Source organism: Acomys russatus, chromosome 13 (assembly GCF_903995435.1).
Source record: "Acomys russatus chromosome 13, mAcoRus1.1, whole genome shotgun sequence".
NCBI lineage: Eukaryota > Metazoa > Chordata > Mammalia > Rodentia > Muridae > Acomys > Acomys russatus.
In genome coordinates, this window is record NC_067149.1 from 22,879,677 (window position 1) to 22,905,781 (window position 26,105).

Genomic DNA, 26,105 nt, shown 5'->3' on the forward strand with positions numbered 1-26,105 from the left:
TGTAATTAACTCCCAGGACTGTCTTATGTTCTTCACCAAGGCATTACATGCACAATGTGATTCTGAACTTGAATTCTCTCTCTCTCTCTCTCTCTCTCTCTCTCTGTCTCTCTCTCTCTCTCTCTCTCTCTCTCTCTCATACACACACACACACACACTCTCTCTCTCTCTCTCATGAGCATGTACACATGTTTGTGTACCTGTCTTGTCTCTGGGAAGGTTATGTCCAAATTGCCTTTTATATTATAAAGTGTAGGAGGCAAAGTCAGAGCACAGCCTTTTAGAAATGGGGTTTTATATACATTTTGAATGAATCCAACTTTGATTTGTGGAAACATTGGTCTTTTGTTATTGGTTAAGGCTCTGTCTACTCTGAGTGCAGAACCCACTATAACCAGTAGCTGTGGACAGTTTTGAGAGCAGAGCCAGCAGAGCCAGTGAAGGTTTGAGAGGGAAAGGGAGACCTTTAAAAAGCCCATTCCCTCTTTCAAAAAGAGCATATCAGAAGAAGCGCTAGCCTGGGGTTTTGTGTGTAGCTGTGGTCATAGCTAGGCCAGCTCCTTTCTTTGCTCAGAGCTTCTCTTAGAGCTGTACTGTGCCATCTTTTCCAGCTAGAGAGCCTTTTTGTATGCTACCTGTTTGGCAGGGGCTGGAACTTACATTTCTACTTCATAAAAGTAGCTATAAATGACCAACATGGGGGGGGGGAGCAGTGTGAGGAAGCACATGTGGGAATAACTGCATGCAGCTACTTACAGCTGTTGTGTTTTTAATCACTCATGTGAGCACCCTTTACACACTGGGTGGCTTTGGGAAATGGTTTCCACTGTCAAGTTGTTTTCTGGGTGTTTAGTGCTCTCATGTCTTTCATAAGATGAATTTGTTGTCCCTTTTTTCTCTGTGCCTGATCTCCTATGTAAGAGGGGGGGAACACAGAAAGTTTTAAAGCCTCCTGTGCAGCTCTGATGACTTTACAGCAGGAAAGGTAGATTCCTATTGACCCCAAGGCAGGGTCTCTCTGTGTAGCCCTGGCTAGCCCGGAACTTGCTCAGTAGACCAGACTGGCTTCAAACTCAGAGATCAGCCTGCCCCCACCTCCAGTGTGCTGGGATTAAAGGTGTGCAACTGCCAAGCCTGGCACTGACTTGCAGTTTTAATAAAATAGCTGATGTTTATAAAGACGGAGTGAAGTAGGGAAGGGTAGCGTGGTTATTTTGCATAACCAGCAGGATGGCATTTCACTTAAGGTATGCGTCTTACCTCATATCCCAGCACAGCTGCTTGCTTTTAGGAGTCTGTGAAATGATGTTTTGAGTCTGCAAAGCCCAAAGTCCCTTCTGAAAAGTTTGCTAGGAAATTGTAAGTCCCTCATCAGTGAAGTGAGGCGGTGCCAGGCTACCTATTAGGTGTACTTTGGATAGGATCATGTCTTGTGCATTTTTCAAAGTCCAAGGTTAATCATGTAGTCCAGATTCGGTAAGTTCTGTAAGAGGGCAGGAAGGGCATGCACTTAGCACTTCTTACCTCATAATTTAATAATGATCGTCACAGCTTTTGAAAGACATTCCTTAGTAGGTGAGGTTTTTTTTTTGTTTGTTTGTTTGTTTACACTTAAGGACACTTTGCTTTTACATTTCAGCTGCTGCATTTTTTCTCACCTATGAATATGTGAAATGCTTGCTGCACACAGACTCAGCTTCACACTTCAGGCCCATGAAGCACATGCTGGCTGCCTCTGCAGGAGAAGTGGTAAGCAGTGGGCTTTGTGTGTGCAAAATATTTCAGAAATGCTGTTTTTGTTTCATGTTTGAAATTTTTAAAATTTATTTTTTTTAATTATAAAAGTGTTAAAATTCCAATAAATATGAATGGATTAATCATGACTTAGGATGTAAGAAAAGTCCATTGTGTGCTATAATAAGAGACAGCCCTAAGACATCACTATATAGATGGAATTAAAGCGGTGAGCAAAGGTGTCCATGTAAGGTTGGTTGGTGGTATTTGTATTAGTGTAGCTGAGTTGGAACTAATTTTTCCCTAATAGCTTCTACGGCATAGTTTCAGGTAGTTAGTCACAGAGAAACTAAGGCAAAGTGAAATAGCAGCTGTGGCTATGACCAGGAGTTGCGTGCAGGGGCAGGCACTGTGGCCAGACACTGGCTATTCTGTCACTGCCGATGAAATCCAGAGAGTTGGGAGTCTCTTCCCCTGGAACACTGGGCTTGGCATTTTCCATGGGCGCTTGGGATCAAACTCAGGTTCCCCAGGCCTGTGGTGGGGCAAGTCTTTAACTGAATGATCCGTCTCCTTTAACTCCCCACCCCAGCATGAATCCAGAGTCTTGCCTGTAGCACCTACCGCTAAGCTATACCCTTAGCTTTGCCATCAACTTGTCATTGCATGTTGCATTGATCAGCTTCAAATGTAGTTGCATAAGCTGTGCATTGGGCTTATGTCTTCTAAAATGTGGTTGATGAGTGAAAGCAGGCAGCAAAGTTAGAACATGGCCGTTTATTTCATTTCACCTGAAAGCTAGCCTTGCTTCAGTTGCCTTGAGCTTACTGAGAGAATTTATAGAGCTACGTGTTAGTGATGGCTGTGTTGATGTGGCTATCATATTAGTCTAGTTAATTCGGAAGGAGGAAAAGTTTACTTTTGGCTCCTGGTTCTAGGGAATGTCAGTGCATCACTGTGGGAAGGAATGGCAGGACAGCTCAGTTGATGGTGGCAGGAGCCTGTGTTCACCAGCTAGCCAAGGCAACCTTCAGAGTCCACACTTGGGAGACTGCTGTCACCCGTGGGCTCCCCTGCTTCAAGGAGCCACAGCCTCCCTGAACTGTGCTACCAGCTGGGGACCACATAGCATAATAAGGCAGGGCAAACAATAGCTTTACATTTTTCACGTTAGTGATGCATCTCTTCATTTGTAGAAACTACTATATGGTCTAATGCTTCTGGTATCTGCAATTATTATTTTTTATGAATTGGAGCCTTTTAATTTAAAATTCTTATGTAGACTGTTGGACATGGATCAGGGGCAGGCCTTAGAATCGGGAGCCAAGCATCCTTAAGAGCAAGGACACAGCTCTAGGACATGCGTAGTCCCTGCTCCTCTTAGCTTCCTTGATTCCTCAGGCAGCAAGGCCTTCATCTCAATACTTGTTTATCATTTCCGTGGCTCCCAGAGGCACTTAGGTGGCGAACTGACCAGCAGGGGGTGCACATATCAAGGGCTTGGGGCCGTGTAACATTTCTCTGTGTTCACTTCTACTTGATTTAAAATTCATTTGCTGGGAGTGTGGCTAGAGAGATAGATCAGTGCTAAGTGTGTGTACTGTTCTTCCTGAGGACCTGAGTTCGATTCCCAGAACCCATGTCAGGCACCTCAGTCACATATAACTTCAGTTATAGGTATTTGACACCTTTGTCCCCTGTGGCACCTTCTCTCACCTGCAAAAGCCCATACACAGATACTCACAGACACATAATTAATAATAATTTAAAAACATGTAACAGTAAAATGTATTTATTTTGTTATAATGCTTTCCAGACTTCAGATGGGGTAGATGATCTCCAGGCCCCATCCTTACTGAAGTTTGATAGTTGCTGGGGATTGAGGATCACCCTTTCTTGAGGATGTGGCAGGGGTAGGTTACCGTGTCCTGGTGGATGGTCCTATGTCCGTGCTTATGTGGGCAGCACTAACTAGACTTAGTGGGTTATAAAAAAAGAGCAGAAGGTAGGAGGGGGACATGTTGAGGAGGATGTGGGAGTTGAAGGGAAGAAATAGGTCTCAGGGTAGCTATGATCATATTTCATACTTGTTTATATTGCTCAAGAATAAATACAAAATTTAAAAGTTTTCCAGATTTCTGGAATTTATGGAAGCCCTCTGATGTGCTGATAGTCTGGGTAGTTAATTCAAAGCTGCCGGGAAGTTCAGGGTCAGTGTGTCAAGCTATTTAACAAGTGTCCATATTACCACCTTCTGTTTGTAGTGTCTTGTTTCCATTTCACAGACCACAAATTCTGTATTTCAGCTTCATGTAAATGTGCTAAAAATAAGAGAAGGAAACAAGTGGATGCGGGAAACACAATTTCATATGTGAGATAAAAGGATTGGGAACCCAGTCACTGCTCAGAGGTGCACAACCTAGGTGACAGGGACCGGGCCAGCGCTCCGTTCCTAGGCAGCACCTTTGCTTCCATCCAGGCTTGTTACGCTGCAGACGGGTTCCTTAGAAACAGGGCTGCATTTTGTTGGTGTTGGATAAACCCACAGTTTCCTTGCTGTGGCGACAATAAAAACAACCTGGAAAGAAAAGAATGCTGCCAAGGTAGTAAGTGTTCCCCTTAGCTATAGCCGCAGCTGGATGAAGTGTTAATGACGAGCCAATATGACTCTAATCACAGCCTTCTGCCTTCTGTTTACAATTTAGAATACAGAGAAATCGATCAAATAAGATCTCATGTGTAACTACAGCAAGAAGTGTCCCATTTGTGCCGTTTTATTAGGGAGTTTGCTATACCAAATCTCTAAATCCCTACCTCAATTACTTCCCAGCCCAGATTTCATCACACACAGAACAAGCTTTGTGAGAAGCAGAATCTATAACAAGGTGGGGCAGCTTTCCCTTAGTGCTATGGGTGCCGTAACCTAGCAGTGGTGATGCTCTTTAACCGTTTCAGACTTTACTTTTCTTGAATCTTACGCTTCTTAGAGTTTGGTTTCATTTACTTTTAGAAATGGAAGGACATTGAAAAGTCTTCGCATCCAAAAGCAGCTCCATGTGAATTAAATGCTTGCACAATGACCTGGAGGTCCCCCCGCATGGGTGCTGGTTGGTTGTGCTTTTCAAACCCATTTCCTTTTAAGACTGAAATAACCAGGAGATAAATATATCTTGTTTTGGACACACCATTCTGGCAGCTTCTAAGAGCACTTCACCAAATGTGACCTAGGGAGCGCCTGCCATGGTTCAGCTGTCCATGTGGCTGCTTACGCATGAAGATCTTGGAGATTGTAGTGGGGACTCTGCAAAGCAAACAAGAGCTCCGGATGGCACTTATATACAGGCTGGTTATTTTACAAGGTGTAACAATACTTATATGTATAGACTTGGCTTTTCTGTAAAAGGATGTTACGTGAGCATTTGCAGCCTGCTGTAGTGTTTTCTTAAAGGCTTATGCCGTGGGAGAGTCTTATGGCGAAAGGCGCTTTATATTAAGGTTCCCCTCCCCTGGTGACTGAAATGCTGCTGGACCCTCTGTGTACCAGTCCTTTCAGGCTCCTATTGGATACAGCACAGTTAGGCTGATCTGCTTGGCTGACTGCACTGAGGACTTGAAGCCTTTTTCTCAGTTACAATGCTCAGAGCACATGCTGGTGGTGTTTGCTGTGTTTTCCCCTGTGGGGATGGATGCAAGTAGTTCTGTTTATCCTGTTAGTATCTTAAATGAATGTGAGATAGCTTAGCAGGTATGAACACTTGCTATTCTTGTAGAGGACTGTAGATTGGAATCTTCCCAATACCTATGTTAGGCTGCTCACAATCGCCTTTAACTCCAGTTCCCAGGGATCTGATACAGGAACCCGAATGCACACATGTGTGTGAGTACAGAAATAGCCTTTAAGATCCACTGCATGTGGTGGCACACGCCTTTAATCTTAGCATGTAAGAAGCAGAAGGAGGCAAATCTCTGTGAGCTGGAGGCCAGCCAGTGCTACACAAGGAGACCCTGACGCAAATAAAGAAAAGAAATGAAATAAATACAAGGAAAAACAAAACAACAACAACAAACATTGAGCAAGGTAATAGAAGAGTTAAAAACATATTTTTAACAGATTTATTTTGCTTTATGTGTATGTGTTTTTATGCATGTGTTTGTGTATGTATATATGTGCATATTTCTGTCTGAAGAACTGAGAAGAGGGCGTTGGATGGCCTGGAACTGGCCTCAGAGAAGGCTATGAGTTCTTAAGTGGGTGTTGGGTGCTGCAAGACCAGCAAGTGCTCTTAACCACTGAGCCATGCTTCCAACTCCAAGTTAAAGACTTGAAAATAACCTTATATTTTGAATTATTCATGATAGATGTTGAAATGTCATAAATATATATGAACCATCTTCTTTTTTTTTTTCTTTTTTTTTTTAAGTTAAGGTGTCATTGTATAGGCCAGGTTGGCCTTAAACTCCTGATTTTCCTGGCCTAGTCTGCTGAGTGCTGGGCCCTAGGCATGTATCACCAAGCCAGCCTGCTGCAGCTGTGGTGCTTGTCTAACCCCTGCTCAGCTGTTTAACTGAGGCATAGCGCATGCGTGGGTTCTCCTCTCCTGGGCCTGCATCAGAAGGAACTCACTATGCGCTGCAGGGGGATCCGCTTAGAGTTGAGCGTGAATAGGGAGAAGTGCTCCCTACCTGAACCTCTCTGACATCAAATAAGTGCTTTTTCTCTTTGATACAGTGTGAGCGTGTGCCTGTGTTCGAGGCCACCTTCACACTGCTTTCCTGTGTGTGCGGGACCCCCGCCCCTTTTTTTTAAACACAGTGCTTTACATATATGAAGTAGGCAGACCCATTTCTTCTTAGCAATTCTAAACCATAGAATGATATTTAAAAAGTGTTTAGTAAAAGTAGCCCGATCTCTATTACCTTTTTATAATGTACAGAGGGCTCTATATTCCTTTCTTAGACATTTTCTTTGTTTATTTATTGACTTTTTGTTCAGCTCATCTTAGTTTCCTCTCTGCCTTTGCCGTCTTTGCTGCCATTATGGATCTAGAGCCGAGAGTCTCCCATGTCTAGGTATAGGTACAGAGGTATAGGAACAGAACATGGGCAGGAGACACACAGTATCCCCAAGTGGTCCAGAAATTTTAAGAAAAGGAAGTCCATGGTAGAGGGAGAGTCTAAAGGGAAGGAAGGAGAAGATGGGGGTGGGTGATGGCATGATGATTTAGAAAGTATCCAATAGAATGTTTAATATCTGAACCTGATGGATTTCGATAACTTACTTGTGTGCATGTATGTGGTATGTATATCTATGTGTATACATGTTTGAGGATACACATATGACCCCTGAGTATGTGCATGCGTGTGGAGGCCTGAAGTTGCCATCCTGTGCCTTATCTATAGCTCTCCGTGTTATCCATCGAGGGAGGGCTTCTTGCTGAGCAGAGAGCTCGCCGCAGGGATCCCGCCTCTGATTCCTGACTGTTGAGACTATGGGATCGGAACTCCAGTCCTTACACTTGCATAGCCGTCTCTCCTGTTCCTAATTTAACTTATAAAGTGGATGTTATTGTATGTACTCAAGATATATACATTGATGTAGAGGAATTTTAATTCGGAACATGGCTGCTCTGGCAAGAGATCACATCAAAAAACCTTCTAGTCTGTGTGATCTGGCTGGAATGTGGACACGCCTTTAATCCCAGCACTCAGGAGACAGGGACATGCAGATCTCTGAGTTCTAGTCAGTGCTGTTCAGGTAGTTTGGTTGAGGGAGTGAGTTGATTTTGTGGTAGTTCAGCTCATAGAATTCAGAGGCAGTTTTAACCAGGAGAGTTTTACAGAGAGACTGAAGAGAACAAGCTAGGCATGGGAGACAGAACGAGCCAGACAGTGAGAAGGAGCCAGAAGATTACAGCAGATGGCTAGAGTTAGTGTGAGGCCAAGCAGAACAATTCAGTCAGAGGCTGAGAGAGAAGTGAGATTGAATCAGTCAGCTAGGAGAGGCATTTGAGCCAGAACAGGGTGAGCTTATTAAGCAATAAGTCTCGGAAGCTGAAAACATTCTAGGCCTAGACAAGATTGTGTGGAGGCTAGAAGCTTCCAGAACTAGGCCTAGGTTAGAGATGGCGGCAGGAAGCATCCAAGACAACAGTGAAATCAGGAGAAGTTACTTTAGCCCAGTGATGTTATGGAAGAGGCGGAGGTAGTGAAAGGGACACTGTAGCGAACCAGTTAACCTCTCTCACCTTATGTAGTTACCTTTTTCTTTTCTGGTGGCAAGGGGAGTTATAGTATCATTTAACAGGAATGCCAACTACTGCACAATTTTATTACCTTGCATTATACAATGTGATGGCTTGTTGAGTGGAAGCAGGAAAGAGTTTTGGAGAGCACTTGACACACACTTTTAAGTTTCTAATGGTCGGAGTGTAGTAGTGTGACCTGGCTATCTAGGTGGGGAGGGACTGCAGACAGAGGACCTGCATGGTCTGGGAAGGTGCTTGGCTTTCACTCTTAGACAGTCTGCATAGAAGAGCAACAGTGATCCTAGTTGCGCCCTCTACATCACTGTCTGGGTGAGGAGAGCATGGTAAACTAGAGGTCCCCAGAGCCATAGGAGGGGCTGTGGAGGAAGACAATAAACTCAAGAGAGGAGAAAAAGGAATCAGCAGCGAAAGGAGTGCTTTCTCTAAGAGCTTCTAAACACCACTCCTTCAGTGCACGTGTTGACCGGTGTGTATTGAGTGCCTGCTAGAATTCTCCAGCAGAGCTTACTGATTCGATGCAGTCCACCCGACACCATCTTTTGATCTGTTCCAGCCACCTTAGGCCCAGCACACAGGCATGAGGAGGAGGCAAGGGGACAGACAGGGCTCACCCTGCCTTGGCACCACCTACGTGTGGGGAGAAAACCTGTGGTGCTTATTCACCTGTGGGAGACATGTGGATGTGCTGAGGATGCTGAGGGATCTGGGAAAACGTTCCTGTTTACGTCCCTTCGGACCCTTGCAGGCTTTGCATCTTGAAGATTCTCATTTTTCCAGTGCGGGGTGTAGCTTTGGTTCAGATAGCATTGATTTATGATTCTGATGGCATCTTTCATTGGCCATGTTAATTAGTTTGTATACAAGAGGAAAGGGAAGGTGTGTTAAGGTTGGGTTTTGGAACCGTGTCAGTTAATGGAAGAAAATTAAGTTGAGCTTTATAGTAACAGCATGATGTTCAGAGATTATGGTGAAGTTGAAGGAGCTATTTTGAGGTGTGAGAGTGTAATGTGGCCAATCATTGTGTTGTGAATAGGAAACCTGAGTTGTTCTCACTAAGAACAGCAGTTGTAAAGGAAGAAGAAAGTTAGCTTTAGTTACGTTTATTTGAGCCCAAGATTTGTCAGAAGCAAACTCATTTTTTTTAAGACAATACTGGCTTGTGAATGTCGCCTTTCCCCCTAGTGCCTACTTTCTAGTTGCCTAGATTACAGTTCTTGGAAAAGTAATGAATTAAATGCCTTGGTCACTAATTTTCCTTGGTCTGTGGCTGTGTGATTGTCGCTATTTGTGTGTGCCGTGCATAGCTGGTACCATGACAAGTGCTAGGAAGCAGAGTAAGAACTGTTGCTTCTATTTCTGAGTAGCATATAAAATAAATGGTTGAATTCATTTACTAATGGCCAGGGACTATTTTTTAAGGACTTGTGATGTGGGGATCATCTGTTTTCAAATTATAGATGAGGGTCAGAATTGTGACTTTTCCATATACTCACACACCCTTGTGTGTGCGTGCACACATGTGTGCATGCATGCACGCCCGTTTGTCCATCCCTGCACTATTTGCTTTACGGAGCTGCTGTTCTTTTCCTCTGGGCAAATAGGCTTGCCTGCTGCCCCACTCCCAATTCTTACAGGGATGAAATTGTGCAGTGTGTACACAACACTCAGCCTTGCACCTCACACATGGGCTACAATAAATGCTATTTCATGTTCCATGCCATGTAAGTTGCTGAGTGACACATTTTTACAGCTTTGATACAAGAATACAGAGAAATTAAATTTAAAAAGTTGAGTGACCTGCTGAGCTTTCTTAGCTCTGTGTGGACTATAAAACACCATGAAGGATGACTGCCAAGAGTCTCTGTGGAGATTTCTGCTTTTTTTATGTTATGTATAAAAATGACAGAAGTAGAGATGAGAAAGCATAGGACTTGGCTAATAACCACTGAGATCAGGTATCCATCTGACCGTATCCTGCCTGTGTCAGATTCAATCTCTAGGCCCAGCGTAGCCTGGACATTCTATAGCCAGACACAGCCTGTGTGAACCTGCCTGACCCTAGCCCACCTGCACCCTCTCCAGTCCTCAGGCCTAACTCTGTTTCTATATCCTGCCTACTAGTCGACCTCCAAACTTTAGGCTTGTTCATTCTGCATGCCAGCCCAGTCCCCTGGGCCCAGCTGACCTTGTCCCACCTGTACCATATCCAGTCCCCATGCAGCCCGGCTCACACATCCTTTGCTCTGGCTGAGCCTGGTTAGTCTGCATGACCCTAGCCCACCTGCACCTTCCCCAGTCCTCATACCCAGCCCAGGACCCACAGCTAGAGCCCTGGCCTAGCCTGCTGTGTCCACATCAGACATACAACCAAAGAAAGAAATCCATATGTCCAGGTGTCATTAAAAATAGACACTATAAAAGGTCAAGAGAGTCCTGTAGAAATGTCCTCCAGTGAGAATGACCTAGACAAACCCGAGGGAGGAGGGAAAAATAACACTACAGAGCTTTGAAAACTCCATAGGGAATCATATTATATTATATTTACCTAAAATTATGCACAATGCACATGCTGTGTGTGTGCGTTTGTGTGTGTATGTGTGTGTGTGTGCGCGTGTATGTGTGTGTATGTTTTAAAGGAAGTTGTGCTATTTGGGTGTCAGCTCCCCTACAAGAGCCATAGCAATACCAGGCATGAGAAATCTCCTTTTGAGTTGTTAGTTAGGAGAGTCCAAGTAACTCCACAGCAACGTAAGCTACTGCTGTTGTTATTTGCCTCCCAGATCAGTCAAAGTTAAGACATTTCAGACACAGGACTGAGAGGAATTGAGCTACATCTGGCCCAAGAGCCACTTCTGGGAGGCTAGCTTTCACAGCAGTAGAAAGTGATATGCAAGCTACCCAGGGAAGGAAGCAATAAACAGCCCTGCGCAGCTGTCATGTCCATGAACTGCAACAGTGACCAGCATGGCAAGCTATCTCTAATCTTGGCGGTAACCAACAGCTGTCTAATTGGACTTACAGCCCGGCAGGGAAGTCAGGGTTGGTTCTGGGGACCCAGCCAGCTGCCCAAGCTACTGAGGTGGTGGATCTTAGAGAACTTAATACTGCTACTCTCCAACCAGTGTGATTCCCATCTGTGTTCTCACTTTTTATCCTTATATGCACCAAGAGTGTAACTCTCACCCCTCATCAAAGAAGCTTTCCCCCACAGCAAAGACCATTATGGAATAGAACACTGGTTAAAATGCAGAGGACAGCTGACTGTGGAATGTCCAGCCTAAGTTGATAATATGTGACACACCATTACACCAAGGCTCAGGGAACATAGCAGAGGAGGGGAGGGAAAGATTGTAAAAGCCAGAGGACCAGCAAGTCCACCGCAAGATTGTGTCGTGTAGATATCACAGGGAAGCTACACTCATGAAATCTCAACAGCATGGCTGCCTAAACAATGGCAACACCAGTTGACATGCTAACGTGGATGGGGAAATCCCATGGGCCCGACTATAGGCAACTAATGATTGTGGAGAGAGGAAGAATTAGTTATTTCAAGGACAAGCCTCCCAATAAGTTAGTTCTCAACATGAATGCATGCGTTCATGCTCACGCGTGCACGCACACACGCATGCGCGTGCGCGCACGCACACACACACACACAGCCAACCAACCAAAAAACCCCAGACAAAGAAACAGAAGCTATGACTTTGAGATGGAATGGGGTGGGGCGGGAGGGGGTGTGGAGGGAGGAGGGGGATGATGTAAATGCAGTGCATGCATACTAAATAAAAATTAAAAAATCAACCAAGGCAAAAAGTGCAGATTATTTTGAGTTTCTTTAAAATAAGAAAACCATGTTCTAGAATTTACTGTTTCTATTTTGCAGACCATGTGCTCCCTCTCGTGGTTCATGAAACCTGAGAACGTTACTTGTCCAAAGAAACTGGGCAGACAGGATTGGGATCTTGAGAGCTAGGGTCCTTGGGCCATCAGGTGGGCTCAGTGCTATCTCGAGCATCCTTACACCATGAAGGAAGGGACGCAGCAGGATCCAGGACACCTGAAGATGCCAAAGGGCTGGTTTAAAGGTGGAGGGAGGAGCCACAGCCAAGCTGTGCAAGTCACACGTGTGTGCTACGGAAAGCTTGCTGCCTGATACCTTCTCTTCAGCTGAGGAGGTTCTTCCAGAACATGCTGTCACAGCTTACCATTACGTCTGTGATGGTCTGTATAGGAACAGCAGTTACCATTATAGCATGTCCCACCTTCAGGCTTATTTGTTAGGAGGACTCTACAGATTGATGAGTAGGGCATCTGTTCTCCTTTGAGTCACAGTTCACTTCTGTGATGGACAAGTACAGAAATGGGAAGCCTTTGGTATATGTAATGATTCTTCAATGTTTGCTACCCAGGGCCTACAGGTCAGTGTGTTTTCTGTTAAGAAGACTGTTCACTTAGCATGCAGTCTGGGATACCAGATGCAGTGTTGGTTTTCTCAAGAGAAAGCCAGCAGAGATTTAAATTTTTCTTGTGGTTCGTATAGGGTGTTTCTATAGAGGAACCCATTTAAAAAAAAAAAAAAAGAGGTTTGCTAAATTATGTCACAGATAAGAGGTATAGAGATGGGATTTCCAAATTGCTGTTCACCAACAGACACAGTCCCATAAGTAGCCAGAAGATGGCAGACTTAACACACAAATGAACTGTGGAGTGTGGAGGTTTTCTTCATTTTAAATGGGGGTATAGAAAGATGTGTTAGCTATTAATTGAAACCTGCTTTCTAAAGAAAATTTAGGGAACCACAAAAAGAAAGTGGCAAGGAATGCAAGTAAATAAACTGCTTTCCAAAAGTCATCTGTCCTTGGTGCTCCCTGTACAATCTGCTGTGAGTTTGTTCTGTAAAGCTCAGTGTCAGTTTTTCTTCAGAAACAATCTCAGCCTGGCTGCATGTGGCACACTCTTAGGTTGAATGTATTATAGAATTACCATTTGAAACCATATGAGCAGTTTACTGATTTAAAATTAGCTGAGTCCCCCAAATGTTTGTAATATGGTAACTTTTAATGAAGATCATTTCTGGCAATGGTGATCACAGAATCTCCATTTTCCCTTGTGCTTCTTGAGTCAAGTAGTTGTGTGGCCTTGAGTAACTTCCACGGCCCGTGTATAGAAGATGCTGATGTCGTCGTCCAAGCACTGAGTCTTAAGTCCTGTAGCTTTCTTATCAGCCATCTTGAAATAGATGGAGCACAGATAGTAAGCTAATAATAGCTTCCCGGGGTGGAGCTTTGAGTATGTTCACAGTGGGAAGGCAGAAGGAAACTGAAACCTTGGCAGATGATGTGCAGAAAGTATGGTACCTGGCTGTGGCAATAAAAATCAGAGCGTTTAGCATCATCCTCTACCATCTCTGTCTCGCTCCCATCACTCATGCCTCTGTGTGTGTGTGTGTGTGTGTGTGTGTATGTGTGTGTATGCTCACACACACATGCCATGGTGTACATGTGGAGGGCAGAGGACAACTTATGGTTCAGTTCTTTGCTCCACAGTGTGATCAAACGCAGGGTACCAGACTTGGCAGCATCAGTCCTCAGTCGTTTTCTTATTGTGAGGCTGGAGGTCACTACAGTTAACTCGCTTTCACATATTATGGTTTTTAGTTTTTCAGTTTCACATTTTACTTAATAGATGGTTGAGTTGCCCCCTGCAACAGTAAACTAACATTCAGAAAAGTTTTTATTTCAAAGAAAGAAAACTGAAAAAATTCTTGGTAGCTGCATCAGTATTTAATCAAAACTTAACCTTAGGTTTTATCATATATCTGGTATTAATTCTACTGAGTCCAACATTCTGTTTTCTATTTTAAGGTTGATTTAAAAAAAAAATGGCAGTGCGCCCTCCCCTCCTCTTACTTTTGCTCATTCTCCCCCTCCCTCCCTCCCCCCCTCCCTCCCTCCCTCCCTCCCTCCCTCCCGCTCTCCCTCCCTCCTATAGGCTATCCTGGCCTTTGCTCTTCATCCCGTCTCTGCTCCTCAGTTTTAGGGTTGTAGGTATGTACCACCATGCTTACTTCTCTATATATTTTCATTATGGAAAACTATAGTTGTCTTTTGAAAGAACCTTAACACATGACGCATTCTTGGGTTCAAAGAAAATGTCACCATTCCCATGTCCTCAATTCATCCCATGACACAGAGCGGCTGCACCAGGAGACCTGCATTTCCTGTCATAACTCTGCAGCACTCAGACATGCTTTGTTCTTGTGCAGTGAAATGCTCTCGTGTTCCCTCAATTCAAATTGAAGCAAAAATCAGAAAACCAAATGGAAGGCATGGAGGAGCGGGAGGAGACAGATGAGGCATTTCTTTGTAGACCATCTTGGGCCCGAATTGTCATGCCACAGAAGTCAGACGCCATGCTGGGGCCTTTGTACCAGGCAATGGCTGAGACTTGTTTTTCATCTGACAACCTTTCCCAACTTTTTCTTTTGTTTCTGTATTTTTAAGAAATAAAAATGTAATCTAAGAGCGTGAAGGGTTATGAAGCATGAAGTTCCATAAATATTTATGCTGAGCCTCAGAAGTGGACAGCTCCTACTTCCGTGACATATTGGGGTCATATTTCATTGTTGCCCTCCTGAATTGGAAAGCACAAGGCATTAGTGTGCCCTTTTCTTTGTTTTTTCTATCTTTTATTTATGTGTTTTCATTCTTTGGTGAGTTGTAGACGTTGGGCACTTGCCTTTAGGTTCCTGTCAGTGTCCGTGGACTTAATTTTACATCTCAGTTTTCAGTGGGTTTCTGAAAGTTCACACACTCTTACCCAAAGAAGCAATTTCTATGCAGTTTCAAGCCGCTCAGACCTGTCTGAACTGCTCTGTTGTAGATCATTAACAACGTAAAAGAGACATTGTTGTCAAACCTAGCATTCATCTTGCATCTATGAGTGGGTTTTAATTTGGCCTATTTGTTCTATTTTCTCCCTCACATAGAGTCTTTGATCCTCAGAACGTAGGCATAGTCATTGCAAATCATTTTGAATATATGAGTAAGCAGGAAAAAAATAGCTATAATCCTACTGCATTTTTTCTAGTTTTTAATGTATACATGGGATATTTTATATAAAATAATTTTAAAATAAGGAAATATCAGTAAAGATGTTTCTGTGAAAATGAATAACTTTTTGGTGTTTTTCTTTCTTCTCAATAGTTTGATTTTTCTTTCTATATACAACAATTTCATTTTCTTTCTACATAACAAAAATATTTTAATAGAGCTTTTTTTCTTTAGTTGGTTAGTGAGGTTGATATATATTTTTTCACTTTCAAGGTGCTTGTGGCTCAATAGAATTTTTAAAAAAAATTATATGTTATGTTACTAGGTAGGACTGGGAAGGTGACTTAGTGGATAAACGTGCTTGCTATGAAAGCAAGAGGATCTGAGTTCAAATCTCCGGCACCCATGCAAAGTGGGACATGGCTGCAGTGATGGGCAGATGCCTGGGAGCACCGGCTGGCTAGCCTTCTGAGATGGCCAGCTTCAGCTGTAGGAGAGACTCCGTCTCAAAGTGTAAAGGTGACAGGCATTTGAGGAAAGTAGTATATGTTGCCCTCAAGCCTCAGCATGCACATGAGCACAGGTGCTTCTGTGGCCATATACATGAGAAACATAAAACGTCAGGTAAGAGTTTATTTGGGAATTAAGAATAATGAAGGAATTTTTGCAATAGAGAAGGTATAATAATGGAAGCCTGGGAGGGATTGCTCAGTGGATAAACATAATTCTCAGGAAAGCGAGAGGACCTGCGCTCAGATCCTCAACATCCAAATAAAAGCCATATATAGCCACGTGTGCCAGTAACTCTGCTGGACGGTGCTGGAGACAGGAGCAGTTCACAAGTTTCCTGCGTGGATGGTTAGCTGAATCAGTGAGGTCAGAGAGAAGCAGGTGGGGTGGGGGCAGGGGAACAGGGAAAGGGGGAGGGGGAGGGAAAGGGAAAGGGGAGGGGGAGAGAATGGGGAGGGGGGAGGGAATGGGGAGGGGGGAGGGAAAGGGAAAGGGGGAGGAGGAGGGAAACAGTAGCAACAGAAACAGTGAGGTGAAAGCAGTAGAGGGCTCAGTGTCTCTCCTGGCCTCTGCATGTTCACTCCTAGGCGCATGAGCTTCCCCAAATGTCTACATGCACTACATGTATACCGTACCACACACATTTCCCATTATTATACCGGCTCTATCACAAGTAAAAAATAATATCTAATGGATACCTTAAAAGCTTCTGCTTCAGATCAATTAGGGGACATCACACATATGCAAGTAATTGTATAAACATGTATTCGTTCGTCAGGAAATAAAAGTGGAACAGTGAAGCTGAGGGAGGCCAGGGGGATGCGTAGGACGGCACTCAGAGTAGCACAGTGCTGGTCTGAAACTCCACTGTCTTCCTCATGGGCTTGAGGTAGTTTGGTGTAAGAATGGTCTCATGATGAAGGAACTGGCCAGGGTTCCTGACCACCCTTTCATATATGAGCCCACTCTCCCCCTAGTTGCCAACCTCTGTCTTGCTATTACCATGGTAACAGAATACTGACTCATTTGGATATAGTCCTGACTTTCGCTAGACAGAAGTGTTCTGAGGCTCCCTGACAAAGGAGGTGGCTCTATCACACTGTGCTAGCCAACAGTACAAGGTTGCTGTCTGCTGGGAAGGAGTGTGCTCTTGTCTCAAGTGTGGTGGTAGTTGAGAGGTTCTGGAGACGACCGCCTGAGGCCACCAGCCTAAGGATATGAAGCTCATCGATGTGGCAGGGTGGCGGGGTCCGTACTAAGGGTTGAGTGGCCGATCATTAAATGAGTTTGTAGACGTAGTTGTTACTTATAATCACTGTTACTACTGTCTCTGATCCACAACACTTACACTACATGGGCTCTGGAGTTTGAGGGTCTGGAAATGCATGCGGAGGGAAGGCTGCAGCAAGAATCTCAACCAGGCCTGCCTCTCTGGCGATAGGGGTGATCTCAGGAGCAGTGTGGCTGAGTTGCCACCGCTGGCCCACCCCCCTACACCGACGCTGGACTTGGATGCTGCCCCTGGGGGTGAGGATAAAGGTGTCCAGACAGAGCCACTGGAAGGACAGTACAGAATTTAGATGTAATTTCACATTAAAAATAGTGAAGATACTGGGCGTGGTGGCACACACACTTGTAATCCCTGTACTCGGGAGGGAAAAGCAGGTGGATTGCCGTGAGTTTGAGGCCAGCCTGGTCTACAAAGCAAGTCTCGAATAGAGGAAACTCTGTCTGAAAAAAAAAAAAAAAAGGCGAAAAACAACCAGATGGTTTTTAATACTGCATCCGCACACATCCATAATAATATTTTGTTGTGTATCCAGGGTAGAGGAGTCAGAAATGGGATAGTTTACTTCCTCCCACTTCCAGGGCTGGTGTGCATTGTGCTTACGGCACATCTCAGTTGTCCTGGCTCAAAGGAAGGTGCCTCATGGTCTGGGTGGCCCCTGCCTTGTGTACAGTGTCACTCTAAACTGAGAGTGGCTCTCTGTGAGCCCTCCCTGGGAAGCCTCTCACAGAACGGCACGGCACTGCAGCTGCTCGGCCTTCCTGCCCCTTGTGTTTCACTGACTAGTGTCTTGTCTTTCTTGCCATTCAAGAGGCGGCTCTCCTCAGGGCTCCATTCCTGGGCTTGATTCCTTTCTTGGCTTTTTCTCTGGGTGATCTGTTGTTGTTCCAGTGGCTTCTGTAGTTTGAGCCGTGGTATTTTTCTTGTTTACTAGCTGTATTAGTCAGTGGTCTCCAAGGAACAGAACTATGACTGTACTAATATGTACCTATGCATTAGAGTATATACATATGTATAATATATTATGCAATTATACATATATACAACGTGCATACACCTATATATCAGGAAGGCATTTATTATGTGATTTGCAGGCAGTCTGAGTAGTCTAACAAAGCAAGTCTGAGACTTTATTCCTATCTTTTCCTTTGAATTCAACCCTTCTTCTCTAAGCCATATTTGCTTCCTGGCATCTTTCATCAGATTTTTGTGGCAGCCTTTTTTCTTGTCTCCTTGCGGCTGGGTTTCGAATCTTTTCTCTTCTTCCATGCACCACAGTCTTGGCACAGGTGATCAAGTCCTTGCTTAAAGTCTCTCACTTTCTTGTTCTGTGGCATGAAGCTCAAACTGGGATGGTGGCTGGGCCCCCCTTACCTGACTTCCTGGGGCACTCTGCTGTGACTTGGTGCTCTGATAATAGGTTATGGCTTGGGTGGCTGCCAGCTGAGGGATGCCGTGTTACACAGGCTGGCAAGGTCCTCTTCCACACTCATCATTTGTGTTCATGTGCTTTGTTTCTTTCATTTCCTCTCCACACTTTTCCCTCTGCATCTTTCTTGCCAGCTCCTTCTGGCTCAGTTGTAAGGTTCTTCAATTGAATAATCTCTAATAGCTTTTCTCTGGGTCTGGAGGTTACAGCCAATACCCCACTACCCTAGACCCATACCTGCTTTCCCCTCTATGGTTCCTGAAATCCTTTTCCATCCTCCATCCACTGTGTTTATTAGAGACAGGGCATTGCTTTTTCTCTCCTTATCCTTTTTCTTCTTTCTTTTTAACCCCTCTTTTCTTCCGTTTCTTCTTTGACAGCATTTCATGTAGTCCAGGCTGACTTTTTTACTCCTTGCATAGTTGAGGATGACCTTGAAACTCCTGATGCCAAGTCTGGGGTTGCAGGCATGCACTGCAATACCAACTAAAAGGGCACATCTTAATTCATCTTTGCACTGGAGGTCACGTGTGGTATCTGCTTCAATATAATTTTTTGAACTGAATTGAGTATGAGGGAAGATTGGGTAGAAAGATGTTGGATTCCATTGCAAACATTTTTTAAAAAATATTACGGGACTCAATGCTTGATGAGTGAAGAAATGGAAATTAGATTTTTACTGTTTCATAAATATCAGTGTTGGGAGAGAGATAACTTGAGGTAATGAATCCTCCATTCAAATCATACTTTCTGTTTTGTGTCAACAAAAAGCATCATTGCCGTGAGCTTTCAGAGATGATGGTCCATTCCAGCCTTCTGCACAGCACATAGAGATACATCATGTTACCCTTGTCCTGTACCTCAGAGTGCTGAGGTGACCATCCGTGCTGTGTGCTATATACTAAGGATAGCACCAAAGAAAAATTTGTCACTGTTTATACCTAGAGCAAGCTACTGTTTGCTTTTGTAAATAAAGTTTTATTAGAACATATACAAGCTGTTCCTTCACATGTTACTGACTATGGCATCTTTGTACTCAACTAGTGTGGTCGAACCATTGTAGCAGAGGCTGTGAAGCTTGCAGAGTCTAAAATGTTTGCTGCTAGTGTTTTTGACACCAAAAGTTTTATGACTGTTAGGGCCATTTAGTTTCGGAAAGAACAAAACCCATTTTGTTATATCCAAGTTAGGTTAGAATCTGTGGTGAGAGGTAAGAAGAATATGCTTTGAAAAACAAGCCTCCGCCGAGTGAGACCGTTGACAGTTCTTCCCCAGCCCACATAGCCACTTGTCCGTGTGAAGCCATCAGGGAAGAAGCCACGCTGTCAACACCAACTTGGTTTCTCTGTGTCCTGTCACCCAGGTGTGTGTTGTCTGCAGTGATGGGCTCTTAACCATCAAGCGCTGATGGACAACCAAGGGCAGTGGCAGTAGCCCTGCGTTGTCTTGGGGTCTCCAGGATAGCCCTCAAGGGGAAGTATCCCACACCTGACACTTGGCTTTTTATTGGGCAAGCTGTGTCTTTTGGAGGAACATTAAGCCCTTATTTAGAGTACCTTCAAGTAAATACTTTTATGAGTGACTCTGTGTGTGTGTGTGTGTGTGTGTGTGTATGTGTGTGTGTATTTAGGAATCTTATTTGATTCATCTATGCAGTAGTGGCATGAATGTTATGGGAGTAACCAACTGTTTCTTGATTAAAGTCTATTTATTCAACAGGAGGAAACATATGTAATTATGATCAAGATCCCATGGTTGGGGAGCTTGTAGGCCCCAAGGGTAAACCTGCTATTAGTTTGATAAATGAACAAAGTAACTTGCCTTCTGAAGTATGTTTCTGTACTCAGAGATTAGTATAGCCTAGAATCAGGATAGCTTTGACCAGGACAACTGGTCAAAGCACTGTGGGGTGCTTAGCTATAAATGGGACGTCTGTTTTACATCTCCTTCTCCCCAGGGTTCAGGAAATGTCATAGAAGAGGGGTCAGAAAAATAAGAGACAGAGAGACATCAAGGAGGCCTGGGGCAAACAGTATCTTTTACATATGACAGGACCACTACGCCCATGACCCACAGCAGCTGTGGTTGTCTGCACAAGACCTGCACAAGATAAACATTCCAGTGTGGAGTGGGGAGGGTCACATCCTACCTCCAGCTGAGAAGCTTTAGAGAGATGATGGCTGCTAGAGGAGGAACATGGAGGAGTTTTTAGGGTTTTTTTGTTTTTTGTTTTTTGTTTTTTTTTTTTTTTGGTTGTTGTTGTTTTTCTGTTGTTTTTGTTTTTGTTTTTTCAGGAGTTTCAGTTTTTTTTCAGGAGTATGGCCTCTGGTAGGTTGACCATGATCCAGGGGATAGCTCCACACTCATACACATAGGCAACACTAAGTAGACTTATAGGCTATCAAACAGAACAAAAAACAGGACATGAGGTTGAGAGGGGATTCTCTTGGGGGTCAACAATTGTTATTTCATTGTATACATCTATAAACATCTCAAATGTATACAATGTATACATGTATAAAATTCTCAAAGAATTAATAGAAATACTATATTTTGAAGGAAAAAGACAAGCTTTGGCTAGGCATGTTGCTACATGGGTGCTTGTAATCCTAGCATTTCCCAGGTTGAGGTAGATTATGAGTTGAAGGGCAGCTTGGGCTACATAATGATGGCAGTTCTTCCTGGTTTGCAGCACAGCTTATGCTGTGTACTAGGTTGAACCTAGGTCCTCACCCATGCTGTGTAACAGCTGTACAACTGCCCTGTGCCCTCAGCTCTCTTACTTTATCTTTTGATGCACAGCCTTGCTAAGTTGTTTGGGGAGGCCTGGCACTTTGGATCCTCCTTTCCAGCTAGCCCAGAAGCTGGGCTTATATGTGTCACTGAAGAAAGACTATCTGCATTCCTAACCATCCCTTACAAGTGAACATATATTCATATTCTAAAAATAGAAACTTAGTGTCTTCAAGCATATGAAAAACATTGGACACTGACCCAAGATGCAGAAAGCATTTGTCTATCTGGAATTCTGCTGTGTCAAGGCTTAAACACAGCTCTTCCCTTTGTGTCTTCCTCCCTGTACCTGAGTCCACTTCCCGACTCCTGCCTTCTGATTTGAACAATTACTTAGTCTTCTGTTTCTGAAGGCAGGCAGCTTTTACTGTGTTGACTCCTCTTTACTTCACTGAGGGCAATTTAAGAATTATTTGTTGACTAGGTGTGAATATGGCTAGTCAGGAGCAGTGTAGGGCAATACTGGGTCCCAGCGTGCCTGGAGTGACGCCTCAGTTTTGTGGTGGGAGACCTAGGTGCCAGCCTTATTTGAGAGTTGGTGGAGACTGCTGTGTGGTGGGCAGGTGTAGGCATGCCAGTTTACAGTCAGCCTTGCTTCTCCTAGCATGCTACTTCGAGCCAAGCAAAGGTTGTTCTGGTTTATTCCTTGATCACACAGGGATGAGAAGTTGATCATGTGAGGCATACTGGTCTGAGTTGGGAATTCAAGAGAATTGAATTTTCTTCCTGCCACTGAGTGTTGAGTGCGTGTGCATGGAATGTGGTGTCAGAAAGTGAGTAGATCTTGTTTGGAGGAGGGTTTTGGCACTGATGACAGCATGCCCTCTAAGGTTCAAGAATTTTAGGTTAACTAAAGACTGTTGGACATCTTGCATTAGACCTTGAGATGATGCCTTCAGTATTAGTTTTGCTTATGAAAAGATGTCAATTTTGCTGTAGCCACTTCCTTTCCGCTAAAATTAAATTTGTATATTTTAGGTTGCCTGCTTAATTCGAGTTCCTTCTGAAGTGGTTAAGCAGAGGGCGCAGGTGTCTGCTTCCTCCAGGACCTTGCAGATTTTTTCTACTATCTTAAGTGAAGAGGTAAGGCTGCTTTAGATTCCCTCTCTTCTTGCTCTGCTGAGGAAGATTGTATTGGGTGTGAACTCTGTGGCCTACATGAGCCTCAGAGGAAGCTTTAGGATGGGTTTAATGTCCAACTTCAATAACTTTTTTGCTGGGATTATTATTTTTTCCTTTGTTTTTGAATTTTTATTTTCACCATTTCCCAAGGTTTGAAGCAGTTGTATACTGAGTGCCACTGCTGCATATGCCCTGAGTGTACTCTGTGTCAGAATCAGACAAACTAGTCATGTGAAGGAAATAACATACCCTTTTAGAACATTGCATCAGAATCTGAGGCAATTCTGTGCCATGGGAGAAAGGCAGTTTTGGACATAAGGATATAATAACGGACTGCTCATCATTACCAGCATCATAATGTTATATGCACTTGTCGTTTCCCCCTGGGTGTTGTGGTGCACGCCTTTAAACCCAGCACTCTGGAGCCAGAGGCAGGTGGATCTTGTAAATTTGAAGCCGGCCTGGTTTACACAGTGAGTTCTAGGCCAACCACGATTACATAGTGAGACCCTGCCCCAAGAAGGAAGGAAGGTGGGTAAGTAGATAGATAGATAGATAGATACATAGATAGATAGATAACGATAGATAGACTGACCCTACCACAAACAAACAGTTAAATGCCCTTTCTCTTTCTGATCAGTGTTAGCTGTGGTCGAAGCTGCCCTTCCTAGATGTGCTGCTGTTTTCCTTTATAAGTCTAGCAGATGCCTCTGCTGTTCTGCTTTGCTTTGATGTATGAGTCAGCCTTGCTGCGCTGCCTCTGGTTGGCCTTGAACTTCTGGAGTTATTCAGACTGTGCTCCTGAGTGCCTGTGGCTCCTGCCACCACACAGTGACTTTTTTTTTTTTTCCCATAAATAATGTGAGTCCATCTTAGTTTAGGTTTAAAGAAAGAATTATTCTTTGTCTTTGTTTTGGAGGTGGGGGCTTCTTATGTGGCCCTGGCTGCTGTTGAGTCTTTTTCCTCATCCTCCCAAGTGCTGGGATGACAGGTGTGTGCCACCACATCCCACGGCTCTTTGGTTTGTCACTGACTGTAGGAGTGAGGTCAATCCTATGGGCTGCTCTTTGGACTATGTGTGTGCTTAAGCATATAACACTGGGTTCACCTGTGATATACACTGTATTGAGGGATTATTAAGTTTCTGAAATAAATCCTCATTTTACATTAAAGGATAATGAATATTTTATGCACTGGATTTTGGAAATATATACTGTTACTTAATACCATGTGGCTTGCTTCATTATTAGAGATGCCATTTTCAAGGGGGCTAAATTGAGGCAGATGTAGTTAAAGCCAGTTTAGACTGTTTAACTTCAGAAAACTATGGCCAAGGGGTGTCTTAGAACTCAAGTTTTACAACAGGTAAGTCTTTTTCTAGAATGTTCTTCACAGATCTTAGTTGTTTCAACTTTCTAATCACTTGGCTTTTGCTTGTTTCAGGGCATCCAAGGACTGTACCGAGGCTATAAGAGCACAGTTTTAAGAGAGGTAACCCAATTACTCAGAGTCCCAAACAATGATGTGCTTTGCTTAGTGAACCTACGTTTCTTTTCTTTCTTCTTTCTTTTTTCTTCTCCTCTTTCTTCCTTTCTTTCTCCTCCTCCTGTTCCTGTTCCTCCTACTCCTTTTCCTTCCTTATTTCTTCTTCCTTCTTCCTTTTTCTTCCTCCTCTTCTTCCTTTTTTCTTTCTGAGACAAGGTTTCTCTGTAGCTTTCACCATCCTGGAAGTCACTGTGTAGATAAGGCTGGCCTCAAGCTCACAGAGATGTTCCTGCCTCTGCCTCTTGAGTAGTGAGACTAAAGGCATAGACCACTATCACCTAGAACTTGTGTTTTTTAAGTATTAGAAAAATATTGCAGAAACTGGCTTAAGAAATCAAAAGGAGGGGTAGAGAGATGACTCAGTGGTTAAGAGCACTGGTTGCTCTTTCAGAGGTCCTCAGTTCAATTCCCAGACCCACATGGTGGCTCAGAACTGTCTATAATTGGATCTGATGGCCGTCTTCTGTTGTGCAGACATACAGGAAGACAGAGTGCTCATATACATAAGTAAACAACTCTTTAAAGAAATCAAAAGGAGAGTGCTGTTTCGTTGTACCTTGGTCCTCCATCTAGAAGAACGCTTGTGGTGCTTTGCTGGTCAGGCTGCTGCCGTTGTCACTCTAGGTGGCTAAGCGTATTGTAGCTAACATAGTAAGGAAGAACTACTGAGTGTCTGATGCTGAGTTCATGGCAAGACCATTTATGCACGAAGCATCCCGAAAGGCACATGCTTCAGAAGCCCCCACAGGCTGGGGAGCTCATTTGGAGAGAAACCCAGCACTTCCATCTTGTGCGTTCTAACTAATATGCTATACTGTTTTTTCTTTTGGAGGTGGGGTGGGGTGGGAGAGGGAGTGATAAAGCAAGACTTGGCCCTCAGTAATGATGTCAGTATTATGCAGACAGCATGCTTTAACCTTTGCATCCCAGAGGGGAGGCTGTTGGGGTTTTTAACATAGGGAGATGTGAGAGATGTCTTTTTGGTCCAGGACATAGTTTTCCATGGCAGTGGGAAGAACTTGCTGATGTTTTCTCCTCTTCTTATGGTCCTGGGACTGAAACATTTTAACCTGTAGAAGTATTTCTAATGTAAAGAATGAGGGAGTTAGTAGAATATTGGAATTCTCCGGGAGCTGTTGTTTTGCACTCCCTGGGGTTTGCAGGCCTCCTTGGGGTGCACTGGCCGTGTGTAGTGTGGCCTAAAGCTTGGTCTTTCACGACACCTTGTTGCTATGCAGCCCTACAGCTCCATTTTTGGCAAAAGAACTGTTCCACTGTTAGCTGCTATTGTCTGTCAGAAATATCACCTGTGTGAGTCTCCTTTTGCCCTTTTCCCTGACTCCTATATCTGCGTTATTTGCTCATTTTATACCTGGATGCAAGGAAAAAGTAGAGGAAAGAGTAATCAACATTTTTTTCTGAAAAGGGCTGAATAAATGAATACATTTCCCCTCCAGACAGTGCTAGTTTTGCATACAAAGAGATAGAACACATGCTCACAACTGTTGTTCCATCTTTTCAAAAATTTGTTTTGACATATGTTGTGCTAGTGATTAATTTTTTGCCTGCAATCCTTGCGAATTGTGTGACCTTACTAAGATGACTTTGTTTACTCAAAATGGCAGCACTTGGTTGGCAGTTTAATTGGGGTCTCATGCATCGCGCGTGCTCATAAAGGAGCCTTCAGAGCTGATTTGAGTCGAGAACTTGCTCTGTGCACATTCTCGGCTGCAATGAGAGAGGAATTATTGCTGAATGAAAATGTAGCTTCTTTTCCAGGTGAGACAAATCAGAAGTGATATGTCTGCTTTAAACAACGTTTTTTGCATTATGAAGAGTTTCAAGCCTTCTGTTATCCTGCCAGTAATATCACACCTTTTTGTCTCGAGCCCATTGGTTGTTTCAATAAGAAATATACAGATGCTTTTGTGAGAACTACCTGGAAATGTATGCGAGCGTTCAGTGGGAAGCTTTTCTTTAAAATGGTTTTATCTGAGTAGCAGCAGCTTTTTGGAGGGGATGGAAGTTTGTGTCCATGCATTATAAGTGAGACCCGTGCTCTTGGGCTTTGTGAGCACTGCCCCACCCTGTGCTGTGGTTGATATTTTTAGAGCTTGTATATTATCCTCTGGCTCTTTAGAACTACTTCAGCTTGTGTGATTTTTACACTGAGCCTAAGCAAGGTCAGCAGATTAGACTATTTACCTCACCTTTTCTCTTTTCATCGTTCTCATGGACTTGACCAAATGAGATATGGCTAAGTGTCTTGGCGCACTGGGATTATTGCAGTGAGATGGAAGCGGGGAGCACAGTCACTTCTGTGGGCGTAGTCAAGATGATTTCAGGTCCACTGGCCTGAAAGGTCT

General features: G+C 43.8%; 1 protein-coding gene across 1 annotated transcript in view; it reads left to right on the plus strand.

The window, feature by feature from the left end:
• Nucleotides 1–26,105, plus strand: part of Slc25a26 (solute carrier family 25 member 26) — a 130,633-nt gene that overhangs the window by 10,710 nt on the left and 93,818 nt on the right. The window contains exons 3-5 of the mRNA XM_051154948.1: nucleotides 1,640–1,749; nucleotides 22,051–22,155; nucleotides 23,638–23,685. Of these exons, the coding sequence (XP_051010905.1) occupies nucleotides 1,640–1,749; nucleotides 22,051–22,155; nucleotides 23,638–23,685 (263 nt within the window). The remainder of the gene's footprint in view (nucleotides 1–1,639; nucleotides 1,750–22,050; nucleotides 22,156–23,637; nucleotides 23,686–26,105) is intronic.